Here is a 17492-nt window from a genome sequence, read left to right as displayed (position 1 = left end):
CTTGTAAATCTCACGTTTGATGATGGACCACAGGTTCTCAATGGGGTTCAGATCAGGTGAACAAGGTGGCCATGTCATTAGTTTTTCTTCTTTTATACCCTTTCTTGCCAGCCACGCTGTGGAGTACTTGGACGGATGGAGCATTGTCCTGCATGAAAATCATGTTTTTCTTGAAGGATGCAGACTTCTTCCTGTACCACTGCTTGAAGAAGGTGTCTTCCAGAAACTGGCAGTAGGACTGGGAGTTGAGCTTGACTCCATCCTCAACCTGAAAAGGCCCCACAAGCTCATCTTTGATGATACCAGCCCAAACCAGTACTCCACCTCCACCTTGCTGGCGTCTGAGTCGGACTGGAGCTCTCTGCCCTTTACCAATCCAGCCACGGGCCCATCCATCTGGCCCATCAAGACTCACTCTCATTTCATCAGTCCATAAAACCTTAGAAAAACCAGTCTTGAGATATTTCTTGGCCCAGTCTTGACGTTTCAGCTTGTGTGTCTTGTTCAGTGGTGGTCGTCTTTCAGCCTTTCTTACCTTGGCCATGTCTCTGAGTATTGCACACCTTGTGCTTTTGGGCACTCCAGTGATGTTGCAGCTCTGAAATATGGCCAAACTGGTGGCAAGTGGCATCTTGGCAGCTGCACGCTTGACTTTTCTCAGTTCATGGGCAGTTATTTTGCGCCTTGGTTTTTCCACACGCTTCTTGCGACCCTGTTGACTATTTTGAATGAAACGCTTGATTGTTCGATGATCACGCTTCAGAAGCTTTGCAATTTTGAGACTGCTGCATCCCTCTGCAAGATATCTCACTATTTTTGACTTTTCTGAGTCTGTCAAGTCCTTCTTTTGACCCATTTTGCCAAAGGAAAGGACTTTGCCTAATAATTATGCACACCTGATATAGGGTGTTGATAAGATAAGATAAGATAAGATAACCTTTATTAGTCCCACATGTGGGAAATTTGTTTTGTCACAGCAGGAAGTGGACAGTGCAAAAGTTATGACGCAAAAATTAGAATACAATAAGAATAAATACAGTACACAGCTGTACAGAATAGAATAAAATAATATACTATATACAGTAGAATAAAATAGAATAAAAATATACAATAAGATAAAAATAGAATACGAATGCTATATACAACTGAGTAAAAATACAACGATGCCAGAAAAGATTATTGCACTTAGTGTTATTGCACATGTGTGGATGTGTGTTTGTTCAGTTAAAGTCTTTGTTGTGGAGTCTGACAGCAGTGGGGAGGAAAGACCTGCGAAATCTCTCCGTCCCACACCGTGGGTGCCGCAGTCTCCCACTGAAGGAGCTGCTCAGTGCTGTCACAGTCTGCTGCATGGGGTGGGAGACGTTGTCCAACAGGGATGACAGCTTAGCCGCCATTCTCCTGTCACTCACCACCTCCACTGGGTCCAGAGGGCATCCTAGAACAGAGCTGGCCCTTCGGATCACCCTGTTCAGTCTCTTCCTGTCCCCAGCAGAGATGCTGCCGCCCCAGCAGACCACACCATAAAAGATAGCAGAAGCCACCACAGAGTCATAGAAGGTGATGTCATTAGACCACACCCCTTCTCATTACAGTGATGCACATCACCTAATATGCTTAATTGGTAGTAGGCTTTCGAGCCTATACAGCTTGGAGTAAGACAACATGCATGAAGAGGATGATGTGGACAAAATACTCATTTGCCTAATAATTCTGCACTCCCTGTATATGGACGTTCACATACTGAAGGACATTATTATCTGCCGTACAAACCTGTGTCTTCTCTTTTTCCTGGAGCCAGATGCAGATCTACAAAAACAAAGCCATTGTAATGTCAGCGCGAGGTCAGCAACTTCACAAAATATTGACATGAATAATTCATATGCAGAACACAGTATCTTTTTTTAAAACACATTTTACATATTTATATATTTTTTACATATACATTTTGTGAGACTGTGTACCACATTTTAATTTTTTGAGAGCAATCCAGGCCTTCTTTTTCTTCTTCCTTCTAATTTTTTAAGGTATTCTTGAGCAATAATTCTCCAGGCTTGCTGAAGGGCTCTCAAAGTTTTTCTTCTTTTTTTGTGTTTATTTGTTAAGCCATTTAACACAAACCTATGAATTATTCAAGTATAAAAAAAAGTGCTGTACAACTAAAAGAATAAAACAATAAAAGCAATAAAACACAATACAAAAGAGAACAATGGAAAATTGAAAAACAAATATCAAGAGGTTTAAATACCGAGGAATAAAAATACATTCTCAAAAGAGTTTAGATGTTCAGTGTTGGTGAGGTGGTGATATGAAGGGGAACACTGTTCCAAAATATAGGTGTAGCTACAGCAAAGGCCCGATATTTTGCTTGTCAGTATAATGGGAAACATCTGGTCAGCTGTTCTTGGTGATATGTTAAAAGATCAGAAGGTAAGGAGGTGCTAACGATTTAATGAATGTTTAAGTTTCCATTTAATGAAACTTAAAAGCAAGCAGTCTGTGAAGGTTCTCAGTCATCCAGGTCATCGTAGTCAAAGGAGCTTGCAAAGAAAAGCGTCTGGACTTCTTTAAGTTACTTAAAGATGTTTCACCTCTCATCCGAGAAGCTTCTTCAGTTCTAAGGTCAAATGGTGGGGAGTCCCAGATTTAAACCTAGTGGGAGTATCCCCCCACAGAGGGATAAAAGGACCCCCTGATGATAAAAGCAAGCAATAACATTTTGAAATGTATTTGTGCGCTTGGGGGCAGCGTCTCATGTGAGTCGAGCTGCAGAATTTTGGAAGTTGCAGAACAGACAACAAATACCTGGTTAATGCTCAAATAAAGACTGTTGTTACAATCTAGCCTGGATGACACCTTTACAATGGAAACTGGCTCTAAAAACAGCATTTATTTTTTTTATCAAATGTGAAGCTGCTCTCAAAAATGACCCAGAGGTTTTTAAAAAGGCTGTTTTTGAAGGACCGACATCAAGTACTACTGCTTGTTTGGTTTTTTTTTGCTTAAGGTTCAAGAAGTTTGATGTTATCTATTTATATTAATATTTTTATGTCAGTAAGACACTAAAGTAAAGCATTCAAAAAGACTGCAGTATTTCTTTTTGAGAGGGACATGGATTTGTGAATTATCACCATGCATAATGGTGACATGAAACTCCTTATTTTTGATCTTTTGATATTAATAGGAACATATAGGAACATAACAAGGGAAAAGAGTACTGGACCAAGGATGGTTCCTTGGGGGACGGCTGCATGTGAGAGAATCAGGTGATGAGAACAAGCCACAGAAAAATTTGCCCACGTGGCTCTCCAGCCTAGAGAATATGATGCTATGATCCACTGTATCAAATGTAGCATTTATTGTAGAGCTAAAAGTATTAAAATGGCAGAATCCCCTGAAGCTGCAATTAATAAAAGATCATTAAGCACCTTTAAAATTGCTGATCCCGTGCGATAATGTGCATTGAAACCAAACTATTACAGTGACAACATTTGTTTTCAGGGAGGCCTGAAGGTGATGAAAAACAACTTTTCCCAGAGTCTTTACAACAATGTCAGGGTCTAAAAATACCAGAACGACTGATGGAGACAAGGCCATTGATAGCAATGCTACATCCCCGGACACAGCCCCACTTAATGGCTGACATAACTAGCTCGCAGAAAAACGTAGTCGCTAAAATTTCTAAGCTGGAAGCAAAAGTTGAGACCAAGTGCCAAGCTCTCAATGGCCTGATCGATTCGCTTCGCAGCAATGTTTCTGACCAAACAGATGAAGTGCGGACTGAACTTTGTGCTAAGATTGATGCTCCAGCTACTATCTGCACTGACCACCATAGCCGGCTAACTAGCCTGAAAGAAGCTGCAGTATTCGGATCGGGTTGTGGACTTGGAGAAGCAAGTTCATGATCTGAAAGAAATTGTATCAGCTCTTTCAGACAAGACCGAAGACCTTGAAGGGAGACAGTGCAGATGCAACATTCGAATACTGTACTTGGCGTGAGGGAGCGCTTTGAGATTCGGACGCGCCCATGTCAATTCTGTGGCCCAGCTACTAAAGGAGGTGTTGGGCCTGAATACCGCTCCGACACTGGATTGGGTACATCGCAGCCTACAGACCATCCCTGCAAGAGACCAGAGACCCAGGCCACTTATTGTCAAATTTCACTACTTTCAAAAAAATGAGGTGCTGCTTTGCAGGCCCGCGTTAAACAGTCCCCAGTCCCATAATGGAAACAAAATCCTTTTTGTCTCCATTATTGTCTCCATTCCCAGACCTGCCATCTGCAGTCGCAAAGAGAAGGGGGGCCTTTAAAGAAGCTAAAGATCTACTGCACAGATGTCAGGGTGTGAGATTCGGGATGCTGTACCCAGCGAAGCTGAGGATTTCTTCTCCTCTTGGAGAGGAAATATTCACCAATCTAACGGCTGCTAAAGACTACGTCAAGAATTGCATCTTAGCTGTGTGTGGGAATCAAGACACGGGCTGAGTAGACTGTGCTACCTCAATTGCTCTCTGACTCTCTATTGTTCACTGACTCTGACTGCACTTTAGATAGAGGTTTGTACTTTGGCGTCTTTCATAATTTAATAGGTCTTCATATACTTGTTTATCACTGAGCAAAGTAAACAACCAAGAGAAGTCACGTGTGCCTTTCCAATCTGCCAGATGTCTAAAAATTATGTTAATAGTTGGCGTTCCCTGTTAGGGGCAACATCTGTTTTAGGGAGTGAAGAGACATGTTGGATACAAGCTCTTTTGGGGGGGAAGGTGTAGCTTGTTCCTGGTTTGTGGGCAACCCGTTCTCACTCCCAAAGCGTAACATTTTACGCTAGGTGACAAATCGTCACCATATTAAGTTTTCGGCTACCCACCACGTTCCTAAATGACGACCTCGGAAAAAAGAGGAAATATGAGAACCGTCTGGACTGAATCTACACATGTTCGCTCTTTTTCTTCAAATCGCTTAGAAACACGCTATTTAACATCATTAAAGTCCTGGTTAAGGTCAGGAATAAGGTTATGGTCAGGGCTAGGGATAAGGTTAGGTTTAGGGCTGGAATACAGGGCTGGAACGTCTATTACCGCGGGAGCGTCATTGCACTGGATCCCAGCCATAACCCGCCGCGTACCATAAGAACGCCGAAGGTCTCCTTTCACGTTCCTCAGGAACGCCGCGGGACGTGACAAAACGTCGACATGTTACGCCTCGGGAGTGAGAACGCTCTGTTGTGGGAGTTAGGTTTACAGGGAGTGCAGAATTATTAGGCAAGTTGTATTTTTGAGGAATAATTTTATTATTGAACAACAACCATGTTCTCAATGAACCCAAAAAACTCATTAATATCAAAGCTGAATGTTTTTGGAAGTAGTTTTTAGTTTGTTTTTAGTTTTAGCAATTTTGAGACTGCTGCATCCCTCTGCAAGATATCTCACTATTTCTAACTTTTTTAAACCGTCAAGTCCTTCTTTTGACCCATTTTGCCAAAGGAAAGGACATTGCTTAATAATTATGCACACCTGATATAGGGTGTTGATGTCATTAGACCACACCCCTTCTCATTACAGAGATGCACATCACCTAATATGCTTAATTGGTAGTAGGCTTTCGAGCCTATACAGCTTGGAGTAAGACAACATGCATGAAGAGGATGATGTGGACAAAATACTCATTTGCCTAATAATTCTGCACTCCCTGTATAGTTACTCTGGGTTTTTCCTTTTTCTTGTTGGCTGCAGTTTTGTGTGTATACTTACTCCAAATTATTATTCGGCTTGCTTGTCATGACTGTCTTGAAAGTATGAATATGGCTATATAACCAAACTACAACTGCAACTACACCTGATTCTGATTTATAACATGGAATGTAGAAGGTCTGAATAATTTTAAAAAGCGTAAAAGGATATTCACTCATCTGTCGACTTTCAAACCAGACATTGTCTTTCTACAGGAGACACATCTGCGCTCCACGCAAAGCAATAGGTTGACAGAAAGTTGGGTCTCCCAGGTCTACCATTCTGCATTTAACTCTAAATCGCGGTGGGTTGCCATTTTTGTTAGAAAACATTTTCCTTTCATCACTTCAAATGGTCGCTTTCTGATAGTTACTGGCAGGCTCCACAACACTCCAGTTATTTTGGTGAATACTTATGCACCAACTTGGGACAATCCACAATTTTTATTAAGACTGATTGGCCTGCTGCCAGATTTAAATACGCATCACCTGGTGGGGATTTGAATCTGGTATTCGATCCCAACCTTGACAGGTCTAAGCCACATCAGTCTACTCGGACCTCCAGATCAGTGTCCGTTCTGAATACATTTCTTCAAAACTATGGTATTTCAGATCCACTGCGTATCACTGAGCCCTTAGCAAAATACTATTCTTCTTCTCCCCTGTGCATCATTTGTATTCGAGGATTGATTATTTTCTTTTGGATAATTTCCTTATCTCAAGGGTCACCATGTGTAAATAACATGCAATTGTAATTTCACATCATGCACCAGTACAGGTTGATATCTCATTTTCAAATGTGTGCACAAGGCAGCGTTTCTGGAAATTTGACTTAGCATTAATGTCAGATGAGGAGTTTTGCAAGTTCATTGAGTACCACATTGAGTTTTTCTAGAAACGAATAACACTCCAGATGTTTCAAAATCTATAATTTGGGAGTCGCTAAAGGCATATCTGCGGGGCCAAATTATTTATTTTGCGTCTTATAAGAATAAAAAGCGAAACGAACAGCTTCGAGAACTGACAGAGCTCATAGCAAACATTGACACACAATATGTTACCTGTCCAACCGCTGATTTATATAAGCAGAAGGTACTGCTGCAGTCTGAATTTGACACCCTCTCAATTAAAGAAACTGAGAAGCTCTTTCTTAGATCAAGATATCATATATACGAGCATGGTGAAAAAGCAGGTAGATATCTTTCACATCAGCTTTGTCAATCCGCCACAGCCCAATCTATACCTGACATACAGTTATACTCCGGTCAGGAGGTAACACACCCTGACAGAATTAAGCTATTTTATCAGGATCTCTATACTTCCCGCACTGATAATTCAGAGGCTGACTCCTTCTTGGGGAACATAGATACTCCCACGAGACCAACGTGAGCTACTGGAAAGACTTCACTTCTTATCCAAGTCTACCTATTGACTGTCCACTTTGAGGACTGTCTACAATTTCGACCTATTGCTAGAGGCCATATCTCTCAAATATATAGCACATTGCAGCATACAAAGGCAGACTCTGTGTCCAAAGCCAGAAACGCATGGGAACTGGACTTAAACCTCCAGATCTCAGACGACCTATGGGACCTTAGTGTTAGCAGGATCCATGAATCCTCAATCTGTATACGGCATTGTATAATACAGTTTAAAATCCTTCACCGGGCGTACCTAACCAAAGCTAAACTAGCCAAAATATACAATACCTCTGATAATGGATGCCCGAGGTGCAAGCAATCACCTGCTACTATGAGCCATATGTTCTGGACCTGCTCTGATTTGAACCGGTTCTGGGAATTAGTTTTTAAAGCTTTTTCATGTGTGTGGGAAAACACATATGAAGCACATATTTGGTGTCCTCCTAAACCAACACGGTATAGCTTCTTATTAAATTTATGGAGTGGCTTTCTCATCTCTCCTGGCACGCAGTCTAATTCTTCTTAAGTGGAAGGATTCCGATCTACCAGTGTTTGTTCAGTGGGTAGAGAGGTAGATAGAGCATTTGAGATACAGTTTGAGAGGGTCTCAAAGTAAATACTACAAAACCTGGTCATCCTTTATTGAATATGTGGAGAAGTTGTGATTTACTGAAGTATTACTGCTTTTATCTGTGGGGTTTTTTTTCTTTGAAGCCACCTACTATCTGTAGCAAGCCAACAAGAACTGCACACAATGCAGCCCCCCCCCCCCCCTTTATTTATTTTATTTTTGTTTGTTTGTTTGCTTTTTGGTGTTTTCTGCCTTGTTCACATGGTAGTATTTCTTGTTTGTGTCCATACATTATACATTTTCCTGCGTGGCACAACCAGTTTCACAATGGCAATGTTTGTAATCGCAATTCCAGTTATATTTTTCTGTATTTTTGTCACATTGGAAAATCATAAATAAAGTTATCAAAAAATAAATAAATAAAATAAAACTGGCTGCCAGTAGACAGCTGTTAATTATGAATAGCACACTAGGCCCAAGTGTCAAAGACCTCTGAATGGTTGTTTCAGGACCACAGAGTGGGCTTCACTTCAGCCAAAGTAGAGAAAGAAAGAAATGGTCAAAAACAGCAGAAAATGTGGGACAGAGGGATCAAAGCAGGGCTCTAGAGTGCGACCAATTTGGTCGCAAATGTGACCAAAATTTTCAGTGGTGCGACTAAAAAAAAATATTTGGTTGCACCTGTGCGACCAACTGTTTGGGTAGCAAAAAAATAAAATAAAATCTGCAACCTTCCCTGTGGTCAACAACAGACACACATTTTGCCCCTATCGTGGACTAAACCAATCAGAGATAGTAAGGGGCGGGACCTCCCTGATTGGCCGTGGTCCAGTTGAAAGTGCAGGTGGAAGTGGGAGGTGAGTAGCTTGAATAAAGCGATATCAATTCATTAAATCCTGAATCGACTTTTAAACATAACTGTGTTTTGCCAGAAATGCCAGATTCTCAGATTAAAGCTCACAAAACCATTTCAACAACAACCAAACAGCAAACGAGAGCAAGTACACGGATACCACACAAAGACGTAAACACAGAACGGACCGACGCATCAGAATCAACTTTGTCTTTCTCGGCTTTCTCACCCGACGGCCCGTAGACGGACACGCTGTCGGAGCTTAGCGATTCTGATGCGTCCGGTCCGCTGTGATTGCGTCTTTTTGCGCCGATTCTGAGCTGCAGGTTTTGTCTCTCCAACCATAATTCACCGAGCCAGCAGCAAAAGAAGCAGCAAACTGCGCTTCACATTTGATCAATGTCGTCATGAATTTTGCTGTTTTGCTTCCACGACTATTAAAATCACACTTCATGCACAGCTAGCTCTCTCTCTATCTATCTCTGTACTTCAAGAACAGTTTCCCGTCTCCAATCTCTGTTTTCTGTGTTATTCATTCGCTTATTACCCACCAGTCTACCGTTGTTTACAGCGCTGTCGGCTGCTGTCTTTTTCTTTTCTTTTTCTTTTTTTCACTTAAATGACTTCGGACAAGAAAGCTTATTTTTTCTGTTGTTCAATACTGAAGAAATTTAAACTTTATATGCAGAACATTGTAGAATATTTTTAAGGTTATCTGCTATAAAAAGCCAGACCAGGAAAATCTCCTTCATGTTTTTCTGTGTTTTATTCTCAGTTACTTTCACACAAAGGCATCTGCTGTGATGTTCACAATTCTGATGAAGTCAGTACTGATAAATGATCAGAATTATAATATTTCTGACTGTCTGGGGCTAAGTTGAATCGAATCGGGACTTTGAAAACCGGAATCGAATGGATTATAGAAATCAGTGATGATACCCAGCCCTAGTGAGCAGCCTAGGCACCACAGAAGTGGATGTAGCTGTAATAGGAAAAGAACTATTGCTAACTTTTCTGTTAAGTTAAGGCCTGATCCTTCTGAAATTCATAGCCAGTGCTCTGTCACGGTGTCATCAGTCTTTGAATGCTGTAAAAGCACAGTGTATCCAGAAAAACATATATTATATAAATTATTATAAAATTTGTGTGCGCCTAACTTTTGTGCCCGTACGCCTAACTTTAAAAAGTTAGGCATACCGGTACGCCCATGGCAAAAAGTTAGTCTAGAGCCCTGCAAAGGCAGGGGAGTGATGTCAGGCCTGGTCTTATCAACTTTACCAACAAAAGACTGTAAGAAATGTTCCTGGAAGGTAAGGGGTGGGATATTTCAGCAAACAATGCACTCTGGATCACATGCATCTATATGTGCAGCAACATCTGCAGGGAGCTCTAACAGCAGTTCTGTACTTTACATGTGTTGGTCATCACACTTAGTAGAACATGCTGCTCCCTACAATAAAGCCACACTTATTGGCCAAGCCCCTTTAACATAATAAGCAGGATATGGGCTATTCCTCAGTCTTCAGCACAGGACTGACACATCACCTTCCTATCACTTTTCACCCTCATTGCAGTTTCCATGGTGATTACTCAGGCCGGCCTGTGCAAGTTATTTTCCTGAAGAGCCCTACATCTCCCATGCTGTTTTACACACCTACAGCATGCAGCACAGAGTGGGAGGGAGCACTTTGTTGATGCTCTGAAAAAGGAGGAGTAATAAAGCTGTCACAGTAATAAATGTGGCTGGTATGTGACTGAGAGCTGTGGCCCTCGTGACAACCCACGCTTCCCCACCGAAGGGCCTCAGGTAGGGACTGTTGTGTATGAGGTGTTATTCTGGAGAGGACATTCTTCTCCTCCTCTGTCACAAGCTCTGGTGACAGCTGAATCCCTCGCCACGGCACAACGTTTATCACAAGGGCATAAACAGTATAGCTATGAGACAAATATGCACCCAAATGGCCTGAGATCAACCCGCTGCTATTTTAAAGAAACAAAGACCAGCGAAATGTTAGCAGGACAGGACTGCGTATAATCTCCCCCCTCCCCTTCCTAATCTGCATCTTAAAGAAGAGCATCAGAGGAGGATGTCTCTTTGGAGGAACGTTGTATGTCGCCCTCCTGCTTCCTTGTTCTAGGCATTCTGATATCAGCAGCACCTGCAATGCAGAACATCCTTGCTGTGAGGCTGAAACGGAGGCGCGGCAATGAGTAGAGAGGACATGGGGGAAATGGGATGAGAGTGGATGGATGGAGGAGGGAAAGCAGAGCAGGGCAGCGCAGTGATGCTCAGCAATTTAGTAAGAGGCTCATTTTTCTTGAGTTGTGCGCCCCGTCATACAGACTGGGTTATTAGAGCAACACATTTAGCCCATTTCCCCTTGAGTCAGGCAGAGAATGAGGGAAACCAGAGGAGGAAGAGGCCACTCTACCACTGCTTATTGCTGTTATGATATCCCAAGGCACCTAGAGTTTTTGTTGATGAGCGCTTGCTTTTGGGGTCTCTTCCAAGCCTCATTTTCACCTTTCCCTTTTCCTTTAATATTTCGGATAAATGAACTACAGTGCTGAAAATGCTTCATCACAAGGCGAACTGTTGATCAAAGCCTTCAAAATCCAGATTCTTTACCTTTGCACACACACGCAAACACACACACACACACGTGCGCGTGCATGTGCGCACTCACCGGTCTCGCTTGTGTTTCTTCCCACTCTTTTTCTTCTTCTCTCTGTGAGTGGGTGAGAAGCTGCCAAACCTGTTGATAGAGAGAAGGATACATGACGTGACTGCTAAGTGAACCTCAGATAGATGTTAAACTGTGGCTTTTCACTCAACTGCATTACATTACCCCTCAGATAGGGTCATTATGAGCAAAGGTATCATCTTACAGTGGCTCAGCTGATTTCTCTCTCAGCTCTATTCATCCCTCTGCCTTTCTCCTTTTATTGTGGCTGCTCTCTAATGCCTCTGTGTCTCTTCATTTCAATCTTGCTCCCCCTCTTTTCCTGACCTTGTCAAAAGAAAATGGGAGATGAGGGTGTGCTTTGCTAATGGCTCCCCACCCCCATGCACAGTCGCGATATCTGATGGCTCATTTGTGATACTCACACCAAAATAATTGGAATTCCGTTTTACAAAACCACCAGTGTAATTATTCTGTCAGCGGAGCTGGCGAAAGGAAAAAAAAAAAGGAAAACAGAGCAAAATCGAACCACTTCATCAGCGATCAGTGGAAGCTGTTTCCATCAGGAAAGCTAAGGCTGCCTATAGGAGGAGGATTGAAGATCACTTTGCTGACAATGACCCCAGAAAAATGTGGCAGGGGATCAATCACATTACCAACTACAGAAGCAATAACATCTAGGACTGATGAAGCTATGTGAGAATGCTCTTCCTGGACTTTAGTTCAGCATTCAATCATATCATCCCGGAGATCCTGGTCCAGAAACTGTCTCACCTGGGACTCTCCACCCCCATCTGCCTCTGGATCAAGGACTTCCTGACAAATAGACCACAGTCTGTCAGAGGTTTCTGGGCGTGCACATCTCTGATGACCTCTCCTGGACTGCAAATACCACGGTGGTGGTTAAAAAGGCCCAGCAGGGTCTCCGCTTTCTGAGAGTGCTCAGGAGGAACAACCTGGAGGAGAGGCTGCTGGTGACATTTTACAGAGCCACCATAGAGAGCATCCTAACGTACGGCATAACATCATGGTATGCAGGGTGCTCAGCTGCGGACAGGAAAGTACTGCAGAGGATCATCAACACAGCCCAGAAGATCACTGGGTGCTCTCTGCCCAGCCTGGAGGTCACTGCAAACTCTCGGTACCTCAGCAGAGCTGGCAATTTCATCAAGGACTACTCTCACCCCAGCAATCAACTGTTTGAACTATTACCGTCAGGCCGACGGTACAGGTCACATAAAACCAGGACAAACAGATTCAGGGATAGCTCCTTTCCCAGAGCTATCACCGTAGTAAATAAGCACAAAAACAATTGAACCTATTCCATACCGTCACTGTCATTATATTATGCTGCTATTCATACTGTCATTATATTAATGCTGCTATCCTGTATATATTGTACATACTATTGTTTGAGTACTTACGATTGGGTTTTTTTGGGGGTTTTTTTGTACTTTTTATATTTTACATTTATATTTATTATTGAAACTTGCACCAAGGGAGTGGCACTCCAATTTCGTTGTACTCTGTACAATGACAATAAAGGCTATTCTTAGGGGTGGGTTTTTATAATCGATTCATCGATTAAAATCGATTCTGGCTTGGATAACGTAAAATCGATTCATTAAAATCCTGAATCAATTTTTTAATATAAATTTATTTTGTCCGAAATGCCAGAATCTCTGGTGACATCTCACAAAATTTCAAGAACCACCAAACAGTAAATGAGAGCAGGTACAGGGATTCTGCACATAGACTTAAACACACAGCGCGACCCGCGGATCAGAATCAGTTAGATGTCGCCTTTCTCACAGTCGGGGCTGAAAGCCGACAGCTCGCTGATCCGGGTCTGCGCTTTGTGTTCACGCCCTTTATGCGCTGATTCTAAAGCTGTTAGTTTGATCTCTCTCCAAACAATATTGACCGAACCAGCAGCAAAAGAAGATCCAAACGCTTCACATAAACATCGTCATGAATTCACTCTTTTACTGTTTTGCTTCCATTGCGATGCGCAGCTCTCTCTCTCTCCCTCTCTCCCTCCCCCCCCCCCCCCCCTCTCTCTCTCTCTCTCGAACACTTTCGCTTTCTTCATTATTCGCTTGCTTGTTACGCACAAGTCTACTGTTGTTTACAGCGCTGTCGGCCGCTGTTTTTTTCCCTTTTACATTCTTCCGAAAAGAAAACCTCATTTCTGCTGTTCAATACTGAACAAATTTAAACTTTTTAATATTATTCAAAATGCAAAATGCTTAGCCGTGTGTCTAATAAAACCGCTGTAACGTCAGAGGTAATGTTCACTAATTAATGGTTTTCTTTCGTTTTTGATGTACTGCAGAATATTTTTATAAAATCCCAGACCAGGAAAATCACCTTCATGTTTTTCTGTGTTTTATCTTCAGCTACTTTGACACAAAGGCATCTGCTGTGATGCTCACACCTTGGATAAAGTCTTGCGAGTGTCAGCTTCCTTTTTATAGATACAAAAATATGTAAATGTTCTGATCTGAATTATACTTCTGACTGTCAAAATTTCCCAGATTTAAATCGAATCGAATCGAATCGAATTAAATCAAATCGTGGATCGAATCGATTTGGGACCTTGTGAATCGGAATTGAATCGATTCTAGAAATCAGTGACGATACCCAGCCCTAGCTATTCTACTCTATTCTATTCCACTCACCGACTCCTTCGACGGCCAGATTTCTTCTTCTTCCTTTTCTTTGGACGAGGGGAATGTGAGCTGCTTGATTTCCTCTTCACCCTGAATTGGCCGCATCAAGAGAGTTAGGGGGAGCATAAATCATTTACAAGCGATTGCTATTATAATCATCTCCAGTTTTCAATTTCTGATTACAGTTATTTGCCGATGCTTTGCCGATAACAGGAATGATAAGTGTATATTTTCTCATTTTCTCATTTCATTCATAACACAATATCTATACAATACATCTTACCATCCAAACAGGAAATCACTTTGAGGAAATGACACTTAATCTTGTCTATGAAGCGACACGCACACACACACACAGAGTACAATCTAAATGACCATCTATGTAACAGTTTTCATATATAAATAATAATTGCTGCCTACCTCACGCCACATGCACTGTGGGTGATATTTTAAGATTTTTTTTGTGTTTACATTTGGAGGAAACACCCACAAGCCATGTGACAGGGACGACAGACAGCTGATTTAACACATCCTTGAACATACCTGTTGTCACCATGGTAGTCATGCCCATAATCTCCATCTTCATAGCCAATCACTTCAGGGTCCTCTTCATACCCATCAGGGGGATAGTGCAGGTGGTTGACCCTGAAAACACATGAAGAGATTGTGGTGAACAGTGTGTCTTCATTGTCTTCAGTGAAAACATGCAGACAAACAACAGCAACATCTGTGTGGGGCTTCTTCATAATTAACTTTTTATATTTGCCATCTTAGCTGGGTGTGTGTGACCATGGCAATCACAGGAAAAAGGATGAAAAGAAGAACTGAGCAACATCATTTTCAGCATGTGGGGACATTAAACAATTAAAATAAACAAAGCCGACTTGTGTCATATTTATAAATATTTTTTTAAACATACAACCTAATCAATTTAGCCAAGTGATGGATTTATACCAGGTGGATAGTGGATAGCAGCAGCATGTGGTGTGCAGGCTGCCAGGGTTTAAGGAAGCTGAGAGAACATTGATGATGGCAGCTGCTCACTGTTTGAAAGAACCTCAGGAAAGAGGAGTAACAAGTCTGAAGACTATCATACTACCATACTATACTAATCTGATGTCAATATTTGAGAACTTTACATTTTTAATACAATTATCACATTTGTTTAGGGATTTTCTTGCAAAGAGATTTTCTTTTTACCTTTAAAGATTGTAGTCTGAGCCAAAGGGGGAAAAAAACACTGTCATTGTTATACATCAAAATGGCGATTAATATGCTGAAGTATAGCAGACATTTTATTTTTCAAATAGTAGGAATGCTTCACTGTACATGGACAGCCAACAGAAACTTTAATTGTGACCAACAAACACAGTAAGAGGGACATTATGCTGGTAAAACAGCCACTCATCAACGCCCTCTAGAGGACAATTGGTGAAATGTGACACTTTTCCTAAATGATTTACTGTATTTAGTGGCTCTGTGTTAAGAAATTATGCAACACAAGTGTATGGAAAGACATCTGGTGTAAAATCTGTACCAAATCATAGACGTCAATCTTCCACTCTGGTAACCCAGTAGGGTTAAATAAGGTAGCAGCAGAAAGAAAATGCTAAATTATTTATTAAATTTTCTGAATGTATTAATCATATCTTGGATTTATGGGTTCAGCTCAAATTGGTAAAATGCTCTGATCACAAAGTAACACCAAGATGAATGAAAATTAGCTTTACAGGCATGGCCCGACTGATTTTTAACATAGCCTTATTGCAAGTAGAAAGTCTTAAGGGAAGCGCTTATTTTAAGCCCTTAAAGTGATAGACAGAAAGTCAGGGGGTGTTTATAGCCTAATAAATCCTGATGAAACAACAACTGTATAGGAAGTTTTATACCAATGCATTCCCTCTCAAAAAAACTATAAATGTCAGGCTACCACTAGAGAGAAGTCAACGGTGTTCATCCTCTAGAAGCTATGAACAGATGTACAAAAATGTCATTCTAATCTAATGCGCATTTATAAAAATGACCCAGATGACAGATCAGTGGTGCCGTCCTTTGGTGAGGCTAGAAACATTCCACCTACCCATATGGTAAATAGCATTAAATTTTAAAGGAACAAAAACAAAAGCAAGAAAAATAAACCGACTCTATTACACGACAAAAAAATTAAACTAAAAATCAAATGCAACTTGAGTTCTATACCGACAGTTGCAATTTTCCCTCACTGCAGCAATGAGAATATCATTAGCTCTCAATCTCTTACAGACCAGCTTGTGGGATTCATATCTTCAGACTTGTTTATCACACATTGCATTGTATGTATTGACAGATGGCTGGAGTCTCCTTTCTTCCTCTTGGCCTCACTACCCTCTTCCCTCTTAGGTGCCTCTTCTGGTCTGCCAAATGTGACCTTGCCACGTGTGATGTTAAAACAAAAAACCCCCACACCATACTGACTCTTTTTTTCCCTTCATGCTGTCACAACTCCCAGAGTTTATCAGCTCAAACTATTATAACACACTCAGCATGTCATATTCTGGGTGTTATGACGCTTTCGCCCCCTACACACCTAACACATGGGAGCACTGTCTTTAGCGAAGACAACAGAGGTTCTCAGCGCGACACCATGCCTCCTTTATTAATAGGTAAGAGATAAAAAAGGAATGTATAATCAGACAAAGGTGTGATATAAATTTGGATAAAACGGAACAGTGATGTAGAAGAAAAAAACAAATGAGTTGTGTCAAGCAGTGGCGTGTCTAGAAAATTTTTGTTGGGGGGGCCAGGTAGGGGCACAGATTTGGAGAAGGGTGGCAGATGTAATTGGCAGATAATGTTTAAAAAAAATTCTACCAACCGTTAACCATAATTCAATAATCCTATAAACCTAATAACCGAATGCGCTTTTAACTCTTATTAGAATGAGATTTTAACCACTACGGTGCAAAGTTTTTAGATACTGCGTTGATAAAGTACAAGAGATACAATCAGTGCTTTGTCAGTGTTTACTCAGCATTCAAGGACATCAATATTTGCATAGTATTTTTACTGACATGTAGTGCACATATGTTTTGGGCAAAAACACTTTTGAATATTAAAATACGAACATTTGTAACAAACAATTGACAAATTAGCCAATTCCAATGTAAAACTTTATCTGCCTGTTAAAAAAAGAAGATAATCTTCTCACAAACTGGTGTTTGATTTTGAAACAGGAAAAAAGTGGGGAAACAACTGAAAAGACTAACATTTGAATAAAACCTGAAAGCAAGTAAATACTTCCTATGCTGCCTTATGGTAAACTTTGGTAATATTGATAAAGAACAACACTGGCTGATGATGAAATACAGTCAGCTGGCATGGTGACACAGCCAGTATTAACCTGCAGGGCTGGACTGGGACAGAAAATCGGGCATTTTGACTAGAGACCGGCCCACCAGGTATTAAAGCCATAAAGACTTTGAATGAAAACAAATGCTGTTGTGACAGTGATGTACACTGTCTTGTTGGTATATGTATGATTTCTATACATTTTACGTCAGATAAAAACTTTGGTTGTAAG

At 41.2% G+C, this 17492-nt stretch overlaps 1 protein-coding gene across 4 annotated transcripts in view; it reads right to left on the bottom strand.

Annotated features, from left to right (window-relative positions):
• srrm3 (serine/arginine repetitive matrix 3) overlaps positions 1-17492 on the bottom strand; it is a 138681-nt gene that overhangs the window by 24903 nt on the left and 96286 nt on the right. For all 4 annotated transcript variants that reach the window (XM_026180992.1, XM_026180995.1, XM_026180993.1 and 1 more), the window contains 4 exons: positions 14477-14578; positions 13943-14023; positions 11265-11333; positions 1774-1809 (listed from right to left, as the gene is read on the bottom strand). In XM_026180992.1, the coding sequence (XP_026036777.1) occupies positions 1774-1809; positions 11265-11333; positions 13943-14023; positions 14477-14578 (288 nt within the window). The remainder of the gene's footprint in view (positions 1-1773; positions 1810-11264; positions 11334-13942; positions 14024-14476; positions 14579-17492) is intronic.

The sequence above is a fragment of the Astatotilapia calliptera genome, chromosome 10 (genome assembly GCF_900246225.1).
Source record: "Astatotilapia calliptera chromosome 10, fAstCal1.2, whole genome shotgun sequence".
NCBI lineage: Eukaryota > Metazoa > Chordata > Actinopteri > Cichliformes > Cichlidae > Astatotilapia > Astatotilapia calliptera.
This window is presented reverse-complemented; position numbering and strand designations above follow the sequence as displayed.